The sequence below is a fragment of the Natator depressus genome, chromosome 6, assembly GCF_965152275.1.
Source record: "Natator depressus isolate rNatDep1 chromosome 6, rNatDep2.hap1, whole genome shotgun sequence".
NCBI lineage: Eukaryota > Metazoa > Chordata > Testudines > Cheloniidae > Natator > Natator depressus.
The window spans coordinates 25,152,592-25,168,393 of record NC_134239.1 but is presented as its reverse complement, the minus strand read 5'-3'; the positions used below and the strand labels follow the sequence as shown (position 1 = coordinate 25,168,393).

At 43.7% G+C, this 15,802-nt stretch overlaps 1 protein-coding gene and 1 long non-coding RNA gene across 9 annotated transcripts in view; one reads left to right on the top strand and one right to left on the bottom strand.

The window, feature by feature from the left end:
• BRSK2 (BR serine/threonine kinase 2) overlaps positions 1–15,802 on the bottom strand; it is a 427,939-nt gene that overhangs the window by 39,385 nt on the left and 372,752 nt on the right. For 4 of the 8 annotated variants that reach the window (XM_074954822.1, XM_074954825.1, XM_074954826.1 and 1 more), the window contains one exon: positions 12,134–12,284. In XM_074954822.1, the coding sequence (XP_074810923.1) occupies positions 12,134–12,284 (151 nt within the window). Of the gene's footprint in view, positions 1–3,746; positions 3,771–8,040; positions 8,107–12,133; positions 12,285–15,802 lie in introns of all 8 variants that reach the window. The other 4 variants (XM_074954821.1, XM_074954823.1, XM_074954827.1 and 1 more) reach the window with 2 other exon arrangements.
• The window catches only part of LOC141988824 (uncharacterized), a 44,441-nt gene that overhangs the window by 12,337 nt on the left and 16,302 nt on the right, over positions 1–15,802 (top strand). The gene's annotated exons all lie outside the window — the stretch shown is intronic.

Genomic DNA, 15,802 nt, shown 5'->3' with positions numbered 1-15,802 from the left:
GGTCTGTTTCCAAAAAAGCTGATTGCTCTTATTCCAACCTCTCCCCATATTAAAAAAGCAAGTGGTCACACATATATGGGGAACAACACAGCAGGCCCCATCTCCCAGCCCCTGTTCCTTATCACAAACAGTGGTTTGCAAGAAGCTGTAATATACTGAGCTTCCCCCAATCTTAGGTGCCTGATGCAGAGGTCAGAAGAGATGGTTGGAATAAAATCTCATGGGAAATGCATTCAGTATCCACACTACTACTAATTCAATTAGCCTTATTTCCACAGAGTGGCTACTGGTGGTTTATAAAGAAACAAGGGAAGAGGTAAAGTAGATCCTTAAATGTACCTTGGCTTTTTTAAACTGGAAATTGTGTTTGGGAACACAGGGCAGAATCTAAGGAGCGCATGGATCAATTTTTAATACTCTTTAAAAAAGAGAGCTGACCATTTTCAAATCTTTCCCCTTCACATGAAAGGGAAGAACAGTTTCCAGAATTCTCACCTGCTTCTTCCTCTTTCTAATGAATTCCAGCATTTAAGTTTTACCAATGGGATACAATTCCCAAGTGATTATGGAAACTCACTTGTGGCAGGCTCTTCAGCTCTCAGCCAAAAAAAAAAAAAAAAAAAAAAAAAAGGCTATCAAGCAAGAATGAGAGATTTTTTCCCTCCTGAGAAGACCACCTTCTTTGAGAAATCCATTAAACCAGCTTGTAAAAAATACTGCAGGATGACTTGGCACTGTTCTGCGTCTGTCAGCCAGGTGCACAGAATCAGAGCAGGGGCCAAACATCAGTCATCAAAACTGGCCCAATGCTGCCATGTTAAGATTAAAGCATAGAAAGAATTTAAATATCTGCATCTATATATCACTGTATAGTGAAAGCGGAAGTCCCCGCAGGCAGCATATGAGCACTGAAGACTCCCAACGATCTTACTGTGTGGGGAAAAAGGAGGAACATGGCAAACCACAGCAGGAAAAGCATCTTTTCTCTATGATTATGAACTAAGTGTATTTAGCTGAAAATATCCGTCAGTGTGTAACCATCTTAAAGTCTCTAGAGCCATTAAGAATCATTGGAAGCTAAGTATCATTTGTATAATTACTCAAATAACTCCATTCCTTATCATTAATAACACCTTACATTTCTATTACATTCCCACATGCAGGTAGATCTCAAAGTGTTTTACATAGTGCACGTGCCAGTACTCTGTGCACCACTCTTTGGGCTAGACTACACTAGAACCATTACATTGGCCCAGCTGCACCGATGCCTTTTTCACACCCCTGAGTGATGTAAGTTATACGGACTTAAGCGGTAGTGTAGACCTGCCCTTTATCTATTTACTTACCACACAGGAGAGTCTGGTGTGATTTAGCACCACCCTAAATAGGTGCCGAAAAAAGCCTTTAGGGTGGGATTTTCAAAAGCACCTAAATCATTTAGGGGCACAAGTCCCTTTAATTTTCAAAGGGCTTTCTGCTCCAAAGTGCTTTTGAAAACACTAGCCGTCGTACCACACCTTTCTGTATAGGCCACATATTTTTCAGAAACAAGCTATTTTAGAAAGTTTTTTAAAATGTGATTATTGCGATTTCTCATACTCATCCTCTGGTGAAGCCACCTTCTTTAGCACCATCCAATCAAGTAGTGAATAAAATCTGTACGATGCCATTTACCCTTGGATCTAAGTAACCTTCTCAGATAACCACAGGCCTATTGATTCTCTCAATGAGCAACCTAAGCACCCCATTAACTCCTAGTACACTGGGGTTCATTTGTTCAAACTGTTCAAAACCTTTATAGTTAAGAAAAGACAAGAGACTGGTTTTGTCTCTTTTCTGTCGGCAGTTCCTGAAAAGCAGCACCAAAGAATTGTTTTACTTCTGATTAAAAACAGAATCCAGTGTAGAAGCTACATCAGACTTTACACTCAGTTTCTCTTTGAATAAAACTCATAGATTTTTTAAAATACGATCAAAGGTAAAATTCAGTGCCTCATAGAAGTGGTGAATTCTTATTGGGAGAATGATCGTTTCTAATAAAGTTTTACGGGATGGGGTAAGTTTGGTCCCAGGTCCTTGTATTGTGGCCTTCAAAATGGGCTCGGTCCATGGAGTTTAGTGAGTGCAGGATACAATCCTGCAAGCAGCATTTTAGCTGTTCACAGCCAGGAGCTTCCAAGAATGGGACCCTGCAGCATGCATGCACCATATGGTAAATGCGTCAGATTTGCATCCCTGGGTGGTGCAAACAGTGGCTGAGATTTTGGATTTGTCCAAACTCTGTAGGTGGCTTTGAAAATCTCAGCCAAACGTGCCCAGCCAGTCACTTGCTCACTTCTTTTACAGTACAAATTAGGTCAAATTAGACAAAAACTAAGCTCCTTCTTGTTTTTCACTCGATTGTTTAAATGAAAAATCAAGATTTCTAAACCACAACAAAAGGTCTGAAATCCTCCAGAATGCCACATGATCTAATACCCAAGAGACAGTAGACTGGTTGGTCTGTAAACATGCCAAGTCATGCTCTATTACCTAATCTCTCTTTAGCTTTTAATTTTGAGCATCAACCAGAAACAATTTTTCCCCTGTGCAAAGTTGATCACAAGAGTAATAAATAGCAATATAATACAACCAATTATATAATATCAGGATGGCACCTCAGAGTGTGGTGCTGTATTGTCTTATGCCCCAATCTTAATTTTTTCTAGAGGGCACGTTTGCTACCCTGAATTGCTACAGTGAAGTCAATGGGTCTAATCATGGTAGTAAGTCCTACACCTTGTAGTAGATGTCTGCAGGATCAAGCCCTTGGATGCAGACACACATGGGGAAAAGAGGAGGGGAAGAGGGGACTTGCACCCTTCTGCACACCCTAGGTAGTGATATTAAACAGCATAATCTTGTTTAATTAGAATATCCCAGTTACACTTTATATTAAGGTTCCATTTATAATTGTTTTATAAAGGGTTAATAAATCACTAAGAGATGTGATATGTATGTTACTGACCCGAGTAGTACATGTTATAGGTGGTTATAGCTATATCATTAGAAGGTGCTATAGACGGTTATAACCTCTGGTTCTAAGCATCTACTGACTTGCTGGACAATCTATTACAATTTATTAAAACATATTAATACTTTATTATCAATTTAATAATTATTAATAAATGAAACTTCATCTAAAGTGTGACCATATTCCTAGTTGTATCAGAAAATAAAGTGCTTTGAAGGTGTCAGAGCTGATTATTTTCTCATGGAAAAAGAACTTGTGCTAAGAGGAGGGAAAATACCCAGGAATTACTTTAGACCATGTGTGGGTTTTAGCTTCATCTTGGGTGGTGGTGGTGAGGGTGGGTGTGGGGAAAGATGTTGTTATTCAAATATCAATAATCAATCAGGTGTGCCATACAGACATGAAAAGTGCAATAGGTGGGGCAGGGGTTTTCATTCTCAAAGTGTCTTAGTATCTGCATAGTGTCAGAGATTAGTTTTGTGTCCCCTGACACATTAAAAAGAAACAAACAAAAGAAGAAGAGACTTATATAGAGTGTGTGACTTCAACACACACACACACACACACACACCCCGACACACACAAAAATGCTTCTTCCCACATCTCTCTCATTGTTAAAAAGTTTCATTTGATCAAGTCTATGCATCTATATTTGCTAACTCTGCAAGTTACAAAATCTCTCTATAAGATATAACAAGTCCAACAACAGGTATAATCCAAAACTGGAGCTTACCCCAATGCATCTGCACTCGCCATCCTTGGAAGGGGGAAATAAAGAGGGGAGAGAGAGAGAGAGAGAAAGAGGGGTGGGGGACGACGTGGAGGCAGGTGGAGAGAAGAGTACGAAAAGCAAAGTGAAATACTGTTCAGAGAACTGAATGCTCAGAATTACTGCCACAGGTGCCTCCCATTCAGGAGACCAGGAATGCTAGGGGACAGTTTCATTTACTAGACAATGATTTCCATACTGCACACAAACAATGCAGAAATGTCAGACTTTTGCATTTGGGAATTGGGAATTGGGAGAGAATATACTAAGGTGTTAAGAGAAACCAACACCACCCAACTGAACAGTCAGCAGAGCTGGGGGGGTTTGCGTTCCTTGTTTTGTTTCCATAACATCTCTTAGATGAAGAACAGTTATATCAGAGTGTTAAAAAGGAGACTGATCTCTTTGCACCCATTTTGCTCAGCACAGTGTCCCTCTGCCCCTCAAACTGGCCTGGCGAGAAGCATCTTTTCCTACGCATAAACTGGGAAAGGTATTGGTCATTGAAGTCCACATTTCTGAGCCAGTCTGGGAGCCCAGTGAGTGAGACTGTAGGCAAAGTTGAAACCTGCTTTGATACTAGCTTAATAGTCATGAGGGAGCATTTACTGTGTTAAAATCAGGGATTCAGACTAGCTGGGTCATGCCAGTACTTATCCCTGGGGATGCAATCCTGTGCTCCAGAATCTAATTTTTCATTTAAAATAAATCAAGTCTCCAGGCCTTAGAAGTTGCAGAAATAGCCTTCCAATGTGAATAGAGTGTAAACCAACCCTAAAAGAGGTGTGAACTGTCCATTTATCCCCATGGTATGTTGACTTTTAAGCTTGATGGTAGCAATTCAAATATTCAACACTCTTAATTTTTCACTGCTGATCAAAGCACGCAAGGAAGAGGTAGGATTATTTTTATGAAGCTCTCTATGCCCTGATTGGGTTGTGAGCTAGATTGGGAGACTACCAATACTTATTATTTCTCCAATCTGATGTTTGATTAATGTGAAAAGCTCTGGTTTGATATTAAACCAAACTCCAAGTAGGATAGAAACATCATTCTCTCTCTCTCTCCAGTCTCTGTAATAGGCTCCCTAGCTGCCAGAGTTACAAATGGCAGGTCAATCCTCCACAAGATGATCCCCACCATAAATGCCAAATTCAGCATTTGCCAAGTTGATTTCATAGTTTACTTATAAACACAGCCAGATGTGTTTCTTGTTATGTGAATGTTCCGAACGCTGTGCCAGGCAACATGGGGGTGATCTTAAGAAAACTTAAGACTCACATACAATCTTAAAAAAAGTCACTATATTGTACATTGACAGAGAGGTGGAAAGAAGCATTATAGTGAGTGCTTTTTCATATGCGTGAGTGACACTCCATTGATACTTGGTTTGGAGTTATAATTTGGATAAGATCCTAATGCACATGCATAGGGCCAAACCCTGTTCTCAGTTATATCAGTGAAAATTCATTTAAACGGATATAACTGAGAGCAGGATTTGGCTCCTACTGTGTGTGTATATATTTATAAAATACACCCATACTCACACACAGTGTACTGAAATACATACATAATGTGTGTATATAGATTTATCCACTTTTCTTTCATTGTGAGTTATTTTCCCCAAAGGGAAAGGCACTGAGGATTTTAACAAAGAACAGAAAGCAAACTGAGACTAGAGGAAAGGGAGATGGGAAATGAGGTTAAAAAAACAACAAACCCAGGACACAATAGACCCAGCAGCGCAGACATGTGCATTCCCTGCAATATTGAAGCAAGTGAACTACGGAGCTGCAGCAACCCAGATACAGAAGAAGGAAAGCATTGAAAGGAGCGAGAGGGAGCTAAAAGAGAGAAAAGAGAGAGGAGAAGAGAGGGACAGTGACCTCAGCTACTAAGACAATCATGTGCATCTAGAGGGGGAGGATCCTTAAAGATGCAGTATTCCTTTTAAAAAAGAGAAATAAAAAAACCGGAGAATGAAATGTTGGCCAACGATTTAGTGGCCACCATGATTAGTTAGCCCCAGAGGGGTCATTTTGCTGGGGTTCTCTTTGCTGCCCTTCCTTCCTCGCCTTGCTCCATTAGTGGATCTGAAGACTATTTCCCCTTTGCCTCCCACTTCTTTTCTCATCTTGGAGACCCTTTCAGCTTAACACCCAGAAAGATAAAAATATGGAGGAAGGTGGCAGGGAATGTGCCAAACCATCTCTTTCCTCATCGCTCTCCTTTCAATCAAGAGGCCCCTAGGAGGTTCTCCTGCAGAAGCCCAGCCCAGCCCGCCTGCCCTCTGAAAACATCTCCTCTGTGATGTAGCTAGAAGTGCAGTTGTGTCTTTAGGGGATTCTCCCAGCTGTTCCTGAAGTGTCATCTTCTCCACCCTTTGCACAGCTGCAGAAGAAGTGCAAAGGGAAACCAATGGAGCTGGGGAGACTTAGCAGACAGTTCTCGCGTCACAGATTAGATGAAAAGGCCTCTCTGTATCTATGACCAAGTCCTAAATGCTGTGGAAGGGCTGTTTTTCTGAGCAGTCTTGGAATAATTTAGATAGGGGTAACAAGAAATGCCCAAGCTTCCAGGAATTCATCAGATCTTGCTTTCTGGTTCAGTGAGGGATTACAGTGGGGGATATGAAAGGTCTGTAGCTACGATAACAGGGCTGCAAGTCTCAGGAACCAAGTTTGCGTGCTCCATTGGCAATCCATTACCTCTTCCTGGACACGAGCTTTCATGAGATCCTGACAGCTTGGGTGCCCTGCTCATTTCTTGCTGGGTCTCATACAAGTGAGTACCTGGCATGCTGTCTCAGGATCTGTCCCTCCATCTGCTGGCAAACTCAGTGCTCTACCTGCATCTTTTCTGTGGCAGCCGCAGGGTCCTTAAACAGTGTGTTCAACTGATTGTGTCAGTCTGTGAAAGGCTGATAGGAAGACTGTCACCCTCACACATGGGAACTCTCAAAAGGTTTATATTTAAAGGGCAATGATTATATTAAACTGGAAATGTTTCTGTATAAAGGGAAGCAGGGTTCCTCCAAATTTTTTGTGGAACCTTGAGAAACCTTCAACTTTCCTCCCACTTCAGTGCCATGGAGCAGCCTCCGTCCTTCTGGCTGTGGCTTTTGTTGCTGGCCCCTTAACGGCACAATATAAATATTCAGTATTGTTGTTATTATTACAGACTGTTAATTGACAGGGTGTTCCCTCTGCCACCCACTTTCCCCATGAGACGTGCACATGGCCCAATGGACAGGAAATCCCATAAAGACATAACCACACTGGCTCAGGGTGTAAGAGCGAAGGACTGGGGGAAAGGTCAAGGGTTTTTAAGCACTGTCTTTACCATGTAGCGTAGGAGGGCTACAATATGGTATGGAATTACCCATTGCGTTATAGCTTCCTGTTAGCACCAGAAACGAGCTCCATCACTCTGGTGTTCAGTGTTTCACAACACCCTCTTCCTCCAAAAGGCGAAATTAATTTTGTAAATGAGCCCAAGAGGCTCTATTTAAATTCCCAAATTTGGCGGCCTCTCTGCCCCAGCCCCATTTGCCCCTCTCCGCAGCAGCTGGGAGTTGCCCCTTTTGCTTATTCTTTCCCTGCTACCTGCAACTATTCCCTGAGCCACTGAGTCTGCGGCGTCCTGATTCAGTCTCCCCCCTAACTATTCCTTCCCTTTCTCTCTCTGGCTCGTGCATCCACAACAGCCTTAAAGAGCCTGCCCCTTGGCTGAAGGCATTTTTCTTCTGACCCTAAAACTTCCCACCATTGCTACCGCTGCCTCAGCCGCACTGGAGTTGGCAATGACGGGAGTGTAGTGTCGACAGAGCTCCACATGGCTGCTGGCCTTTAAAGCCCAGAGTTTTCTGCCTTTCTTACAGCAGGTTCAGGTAACACGGTGGTTTAAAATACCAGTCCCCTTTCTACACTGGTACACTCCCACCATTGTGAACACCCAGGGGGGCTGATTCAGTGGTAGCAATAATATGAAATTTTAGGGGGAAATCCTAATACAGACACAGCCCGTGCGTGAAGCATTTGGGGACAGATTCATATGAAGGGTTGTATATAAAAATACATAGCATTCTACAGCAGAAGACACACACAAAATCCCCCCAAATCCCCACAAAACACCGCCCACCCTCCCTGGCTCTCTCTAGGTATGAGCAGCTGCATCCCCATATGGAGAAGATAAGTGCTGCATCTTTAAGGTCTCAGCAGTGAGGTAGAGGAGAGGAACAGATTGTCAGTGTTTATACCTTTCTTCTTTGTTGAATTTGGGATTGGCTTCAGAGATATCCAGGCTTTTACTGAACATTGTTTTACTATGGCAGGAACAAAGTGAGAAAACAGAGTTACTAATATGGACATTCATAAAAGAGATTCACCTGAAAGCGTCCCTGACACTAAGCCCTCCCGACCCACGTCCTTTTTAAAGCAAATCTCCAAAACACCTTTCCTGCTCCTTTCTGAACTATGGCTCAATCCTGAATGGTGCTGATCATCTCTTGAAGGTGCTAAGCTTCCTCAACTCCCAGTCCCACTGGCTTTGGTGAGAGCTGAGACCTTCAGCACATGGCAGAATCAGACCCCTGTAGAAGTATTCTCTAAGAGTAGACTAGCCTGTCATGGTCTGTGACCTCCCCAACAAACACACCCAACACCCTGCTCCCCGTTACTGCACTGACAACCCCAGCTGGAGTCTACTTGCTCACATTTCTCACTGGAGATGGACCATGCTTGAGTGTGAAAATAGCAAAGCCCTCCTTACTCCTGCTGGGAATCTGAAAGCCTTTCCGGGAAGTCATTAACACTAAGCACACACTGGGCACAGATTCAAAACTGCAAGCAGATCTTCTTAAAGGCCTCTTTTATTTTTCTACTCTTCATGGCTTGTTCCTTCCAGTCCCACACCCCTCTCCATCCTCAAGAAGAACCATTCTGCTTCCCAAACTTGGGTCAGAATCCCAGTAGCTGAGAAGCAGGACTCTAAAAGCCTCGCTAAAGGAGGTCTATGTTATGTGTTAGCGCCGTGTTATGTGGATAGATGCTCTTCACAATACAGCCTGCCAGCACTGGCTGATATTCATTCGTGCTATCCACCTCAGCAACCCACAAGAAAAAGAATGGAAGGAAAATGAATAGTTGATGGAATCAACTTTAGGAAGTTTGATCAAATCTTTTCAACTCTGACCCTTGCCACTGTGAAAATTCTGGCACCCCAGCAGAGGTTCCAGCTGCTGAAGGGGTAACAGGCGCCACCTAAAGGAGGGGCTGTCCATTTCACAAGATTCTTAGTGCCAGGAGGTGTCTGCAGTGTTCCGTGCACCTATCCCCTCCCCTCTGACGTGCTCCTGGTAGGAGTGAAGCTGTGGCTTCTAGGAGGAGCCAAGCAGTCTGAAATTGGTGGGAAAGAAAAGCACTGGCAGTGATGTAGCTCAGTACCACTCTCCCCTTCAATACATTTGGGCTCGCTAAAATCAGGATAAAGCCAAATCAAATCACCAGAGGTAGGCGCAGTGGGTGTTTGTGTGCTTTTAGTGTGTCACATACAGCCAGAGAAACAACAGAGAGCACTTAGAGAGCCAACACCATTGTTTCAAGCAGCACTGGATGGGCAGCAGCTTGTAAGCTGGAAGCCAGTCCTTGTGTAGGACGTCACTTGTTCCACTGTTCTTCTCCAGGACTAAGTCACTGAAGGGCTATGTTTTTTCCTAATGCTTTCAGCACAAAAGCTCTTTTACCAGCCTGTTGGGTTTGAGTCCCCTATTTCAAGCTTGAGTGGCTAGTCTAACAGGATATCAAGCCCATAATATCAAGATTAGAGGCTCCTGTGGTCCCAGACTGGGTGCCAAGAGTGTTGTTTATCCACATACAACTGGAGGCTATCACATGCATACCCTTTCTGCAAATAAACAGATGTTCACTACAGTGGGACTAAAACACAAGTCACAAGGGAGTGCTTTGCCCACTGAGCTAGAGAAGCATCTCTGGTAGCTTGTGAAGGAAGCAATGGGTGTATATTTCCTGGTGTTTACACAGTCATTCATCTCTAACTAGGACTGTCTCCTCAGTCTCTCTTCACCTTCCGAGTGCAGTACAATCCTCCTGGAATACAGCAGTTTATATCCATCTGCCCAGACTGAGACTATCAGGGCAGCACCACCCCCCTGAAAGACACCGGGCTAAGAAGAAGTGCTGCAAAATCCACCGTCTGGGGGTCACTTGCTGCTGAATACTATACAGCTAGCCTTAAAAAGCCTGATTCTTGGCGCAGGCACCTAGCGTTTTGTTACTGACTGTTCTGACAGATGGTGCCCCGATCAGCAGTGCACCATCCCCAGACACTCTCCGTGCAGTGGCATGTGTTAATGAAGCCGGCTCACGTTATAAATAATCACACTGCCAGCAACTCACACTGTGCCATTGTCATCTACAGATGTGGAGAATAATGAAAGCCTGAGCCTGAAATAAAATAGCACCTTCCCCTTAACCTCTTCCAAAATATGCACCACTGAACTGGGCATCATCCCGCAGAATGTCACCGTATGCCCCTCCACTGTCCTTCATCAGATCTGTATGTTTTGCTTTAGCTGAAGTTGTCTGCTGCACACACACTCCCAGTGTATCCCTTTTGATTGACCCTGACACCTCTGGCATGAGTCCTGCCTTTTTTAACCTAAAGACATCCCTCATTGACATGCCGCCAATGCATCTCTCTTCAGTGTCTCTGAGATAATCTCAGACATTCCTCTTGTGTCTCTTTCCACTGATCACCTCATATTGCAACATTTTCCAATTGTGGGGGAGAATAGGACATTCAAAGCAAAACAGAATATGCTGGATAATACCAGCCCTTGATTTCCCCTTTTTTTAGCTTTCTGACAACTTGTTATGGACTCACAAGCCAAAGGTGAGAGATGGCAGGGAGTGTTCCAACTATCAGAACACATCAGGATCAGGCCAGGAAGCTTTAGGCTGGTCGAATGACTTGCTCCTAACTCAGTTTGTCTGTCTCACCATTATTCCCGGTTCCTCTTTGTTGTTCCACCTAGATAAATGCTCCCCGCAAGCAACTGCAGAGTACAGCAGCTTACTAAGGCAACAAACTGTCTGCAGCTGGGTGCTGAAGTCCGCACACTGCACCAGAGGCTGTCTCATACATGAGAACTTCATGGGCAAGCAGGACCTCCAGGTACCAGGACTGGATTAAAGGCGAGATGGGGAAAAGGTGGATGTTTGATTCTAGTGACTACTGCTTGGTAACTGTTTGTTCCCAGAGTGCTCAGTCTTATTCTTCATTCTACCTTCTTTGACATCCGTGGCCTCTGTGAAACACACGTTTCCCCGAAACAGCTCCCTGATCACTATAGAGATCCTTTTATTTCACTGTCGGGGGAGGGGGAATAAAGCTGGTGTCCTGTCTGACCTATGATGCGGAATCTTTCAGACATTGAATCTTAAGGATACCCAGCCATGGACCCCAGGAATAAATCCTAGCAGCTCTCGGGGAATAGCCTTCTTCACTCTAGGGTTAGAACTGCCTCAGCCATCCAACAAGAATCACAGGCAGTTCTAAGGGCCTCTGAACGTCTTTATTTCATGCTCTTCGCCCAGCTGCCAGCCAGCAAAAGGAGCTTCTGGGCACAGGAGACTCTTCCTGAGCAGATCTTAACAGCTGAGGGAAAAGACCATGTCACAAAAGCTGAATTACAAGCTAAAGCATTGACAGTATATGTACATGTGATGTTCTTTGATACAGATTGATATATCTCTTGTGTTGTTCCAAATACACATGCTTTCCTTCTGCCTTTCCCTGGTGTGGCCCTCCTGTAATGAGCGTGGAAACCATCTCCATGGTATGCCACAACCAGAAGGGCAGCTTGCACAGCAGTTCCCCTGGGGACACCATTCCCCCCCCCCCACGCCTCTCCAGCATATCACAACAGCAGCAGTTTCCTTGCATATGGGAGAACTGGAATGATACATACCCACCATGCTTAAGAAATCCAGTGAGCTACAAGCGTCAGGGCCATACTGAGTTTGACAGCAGCCCTGAGAGGCACCCAAAGGAGTCAGGTAGGGTTTCTCCAGATTCCTACTATTCTCATGACACCAGTTTCAAGGGTCTCAGTAGGATTCTGAGTAAAAGGGTTCAATGGACAGGACCCTCACGCCATGGATAGAACTGATATGCTGGTGCCAGTAACCATGAGCACTGCTGGATGTTTCCACGAATGCTGGTGTGGATAGAACATTTTCTCAAACTCCTCCTGTGTATAGGGTGTAGAGGGAAAGTAGGGGAGGCAAGGAGTATGGGGTTCATCTTTCCTGGCTATGGGGGCTACCTACCTCTGTCCATGCTGTGCCATTTCAATAGCTCTGCGAGCTGGGACTGGGGAACCGCCATCCGTCACACTGAGAACCTCCATCGACTTCCGCTCTGGCCGCCGCTTCCCGTGCCGGTTCAGCATTGGGGAGTCCACACGCTTCCTGGGGGGATCTTTGTGCAGAGAGAATGCAGTCAGCTGAGTCTGGCTGTGGCCCATCTCCTGTGGTTCAGGCTGGCCCGGCCTGGCAGCCCTCCCTCAGCAATCCCCCTCGCACATCTCCCCCCACAGAGAGCGAGCTGATTGTCCCCTGATGAAGGGGAAGAAACATTTGCAATCTCCTCTTCCCCAAGTCACAAATTTCACCTCTTCACAGCGGCCACACAATGCATGTGTCTCAGCTGCTGCTTGCAAACATTCAAAAATCAGTCAAGGTTGATCTACCGAGCATGGGATGGGAGGGGACTGAGTGGTGGAGGGAAGAGAATGCTGTATGAAGAAGGCCTGAAAGTTTTGGGGTTTCTTTCCCCCCTACTTTCTTTTTACATGAAAAATTAAGGTCTTGTCTAACCTGGGTGACTCTATGGTGACTGGAGAGCGAGTGAAATGTATCTATATATGGTGCTTATATGTCTCCATGACTGCAGTAACTGAGCACTTCACAATCTGTAGTGTGTTCAACCTCACAACACTCCTGTGCGGTAGGCTAGTACTATTATCCCTATTTCATAGATGGGAATCTGAGGCACTAGAAACCAGATTTCTAAAGGTATTTAGGCACCTAAAGATGCAGACAAGTGCCTAGAGAGATTTTCAAATGCACCAAAGTGCCTCATTCCTATGGAAATGTGGATCTTTAGTTGCTGAAATACCTTGAAAAATCTGGCCCTAAGTGACTTGCACAAGGTCACACAGGAAGTCTGTGGTGGGGCTGGTCTCCTGAGTCCCCAGCCAGTGCCCTAATCACTGGATCATCCTGACTCTGATGGTAGCACACCCACACCGAGAAGGACAGCTGAGCAAGTGAGAGGAGAAAGGATTTTTTTTTTAAAGTGAGGCTGTTTAAAACCCTTCGTTTGTTTGTAACTGTAAAGACCTATCCAGTTCCAATGACTAATGAATACCTTAGAGAGAAGATATCGTTTGCCTCTTCCATTGAGATTGGAGAGCTCACAACAAACATTCTCTGAGACCCTTCCCCCATCAAGAGATCCTGTATTTAAACCATGGGAACCCAGTTTTAACATTCCTGATACTTCAATTAATTATTATTAATAATGATTATCATCATCAATATTGATACTCTGTTTATTTTTGTTACCCCATCCTCCACTGCTACCTCCACCCACTTGCTTGTTTCATCTCTCTCTTATGTCTTGTCTTCTAAACTGTGAGCCCCATAGGACAGGAACTATTATTTACTATATATGCAAACAATGGGGAGCACAATGGGGTCCGACCAGTGTGAGGCCTCTAATAATTTTTATTATTTATCATTAACAATCATATTTCTCCTGTTAAAAAGGAAGCAGAAAAACAAATCAATAAATCAAAGAGGCAGAAAGATCCAATAAAGCAATAACAGTGAGTGCCTTCAACTGCACACATATGAACTGGTCAAATGTGACATTGGGACAAGGTTTACAAAAATAATTTCTTGACAGTTTTAATGATGGCTGCTACAAACAGCTAAATCAAGAAGAGAGGCTGTTCTCCAGTTAGTCTTATGTAACACACTATTGTTGGTTCAAAAAGTAATTGTAGCTGAATCATGAAGCAACAGTGACCGGAATTTAATTAAGTTCAATGTTTTCAGCAAAGGGATGATATCAAAGAATAGCCTGGGGACACTAAACTTTAGAAAGAGGGACTTAAAAATCAAATAAAAGATTAAGCCAGTCTGAGAGAGGCTAACTCAAAAGCAAGGAAAGGAAAATCCTCAGATGTGGCACATGGGTTACTTTGGTGGAGTAACAGAGTCACCTAAGGTATGGCTAACCCTCAACAACAAAGGAAGCAAGAAGGGAAGAAAAAACCCAGTCTAATCAAATGGCAAGGTTCAAGGGGTAATTTGAGCCAAACCAGATCAAAATAGGAGACTTCAGCAAATGGAAATCCAGCCCAAGTGACACCCATAACATGGAGCATTAAGTATGGCAAGTCAAACGTAAGCTGGGAGTTAGGAGAGAGCTAAGAAAGACTATGAAGAGCAAGTAGCCAAAGACAAACACAAATTATGAGACATCTTGCAAACATATCAGAAGCAGGAAGCTTGTGGACAGGACCGTGGGTCAGCTGGCCCATCAGAGAGTAACAGGAGCAATTAAGGAGGATAAGGATATTGCTGAGAAACTAAATGATTCCTTTGCATTAAACTCCACCACATAAGATGTTGGGGAGATATCTACCTCCAATCTATTTTTTTAAACATATTAAAGATGAGGAACTGTCAAAAAACTAACAACAGCAAGTCATTAGGATTGGCTGGGATATACCCAAGACTTCTGCAGGAACACAAGGATAAAGTGACTGAGCTGCTAACTAAAATATTCAATCTCTCCTTAAAATCAGTTACTATACCAGAGGGTTGGAGGGCAGCAAATGTTGGAGGGAGCAATCCTGGGAATTACAGGCCTGTGAGTCTTACTTCAGTTTGGTGTCTTTTTTCGTTGGTGTCATAAATATAAAGGGAAGGGTAAACACCTTTAAAATCCCTCCTGGCCAGAGGAAAAACCGTTTCACCTGTAAAGGGTTAAGAAGCTAGGATAACCTCGCTGGCACCTGACCACAATGACCAATGAGGAGACAAGATACTTTCAAAGCTGGAGAGGGGAGAAACAAAGGGTCTGGGTCTGTCTGTGTGATGCTTTTGCCGGGGACAGAACAGGAATGGAGTCTTAGAACTTAGTAAGTAATCTAGCTAGATATGTGTTTGATTCTGTTTTCTTTAAATGGCTGAGAAAATAAGCTGTGCTGAATGGAATGGATATTCCTGTTTTTGTGTCTTTTTGTAACTTAAGGTTTTGCCTAGAGGGATTCTCTATGTTTTGAATCTAATTACCCTGTAAGGTATTTACCATCCTGATTTTACAGAGGTGATTCTTTTTACTTTTTCTTCTATTAAAATTCTCCTTTTAAGAAACTTATTGCTTTTTCATTGTTCTTAAGATCCAAGGGTTTGGGTCTGTGGTCATCTATGCAATTTGGTGAGGATTTTTATCAAACCTTCCTCAGGAAGGGATGTGCAAGGTTTTGGTGAGGATTTTTGGGGGAAAGACATTTCCAAACGGGCTCTTTCCTAATAAAATAAAACCGGTTAGACATTTGGTGGTGGCAGCAAAAGTCCAAGGGCAAAAGGTAAAATAGTTTGTACCTTGGGGAAGTTTGAACCTAAGCTGGTAAAAGTAAGCTTAGGAGGTTTTCATGCAGGTCCCCACATCTGTACCCTAGAGTTCAGAGTGGGGAAGGAACCTTGACAGTTGGTATGGACATATTCTTAGGATGGAAGACCAACAAACTATGAAGCATATTTACCAAGGAATATTGCTACAGGATGCTACTCAGGTTGTCACCAAAAGCCAAGGTGGTGCGTAAGAATGCCACGGATGGGCACAGACCGAACAGTCAGCCACACTGTCTTAAGGACCTACCGAGAGATTGATCTGTGGTGTGCTCAATCTGCAAGGAGGCT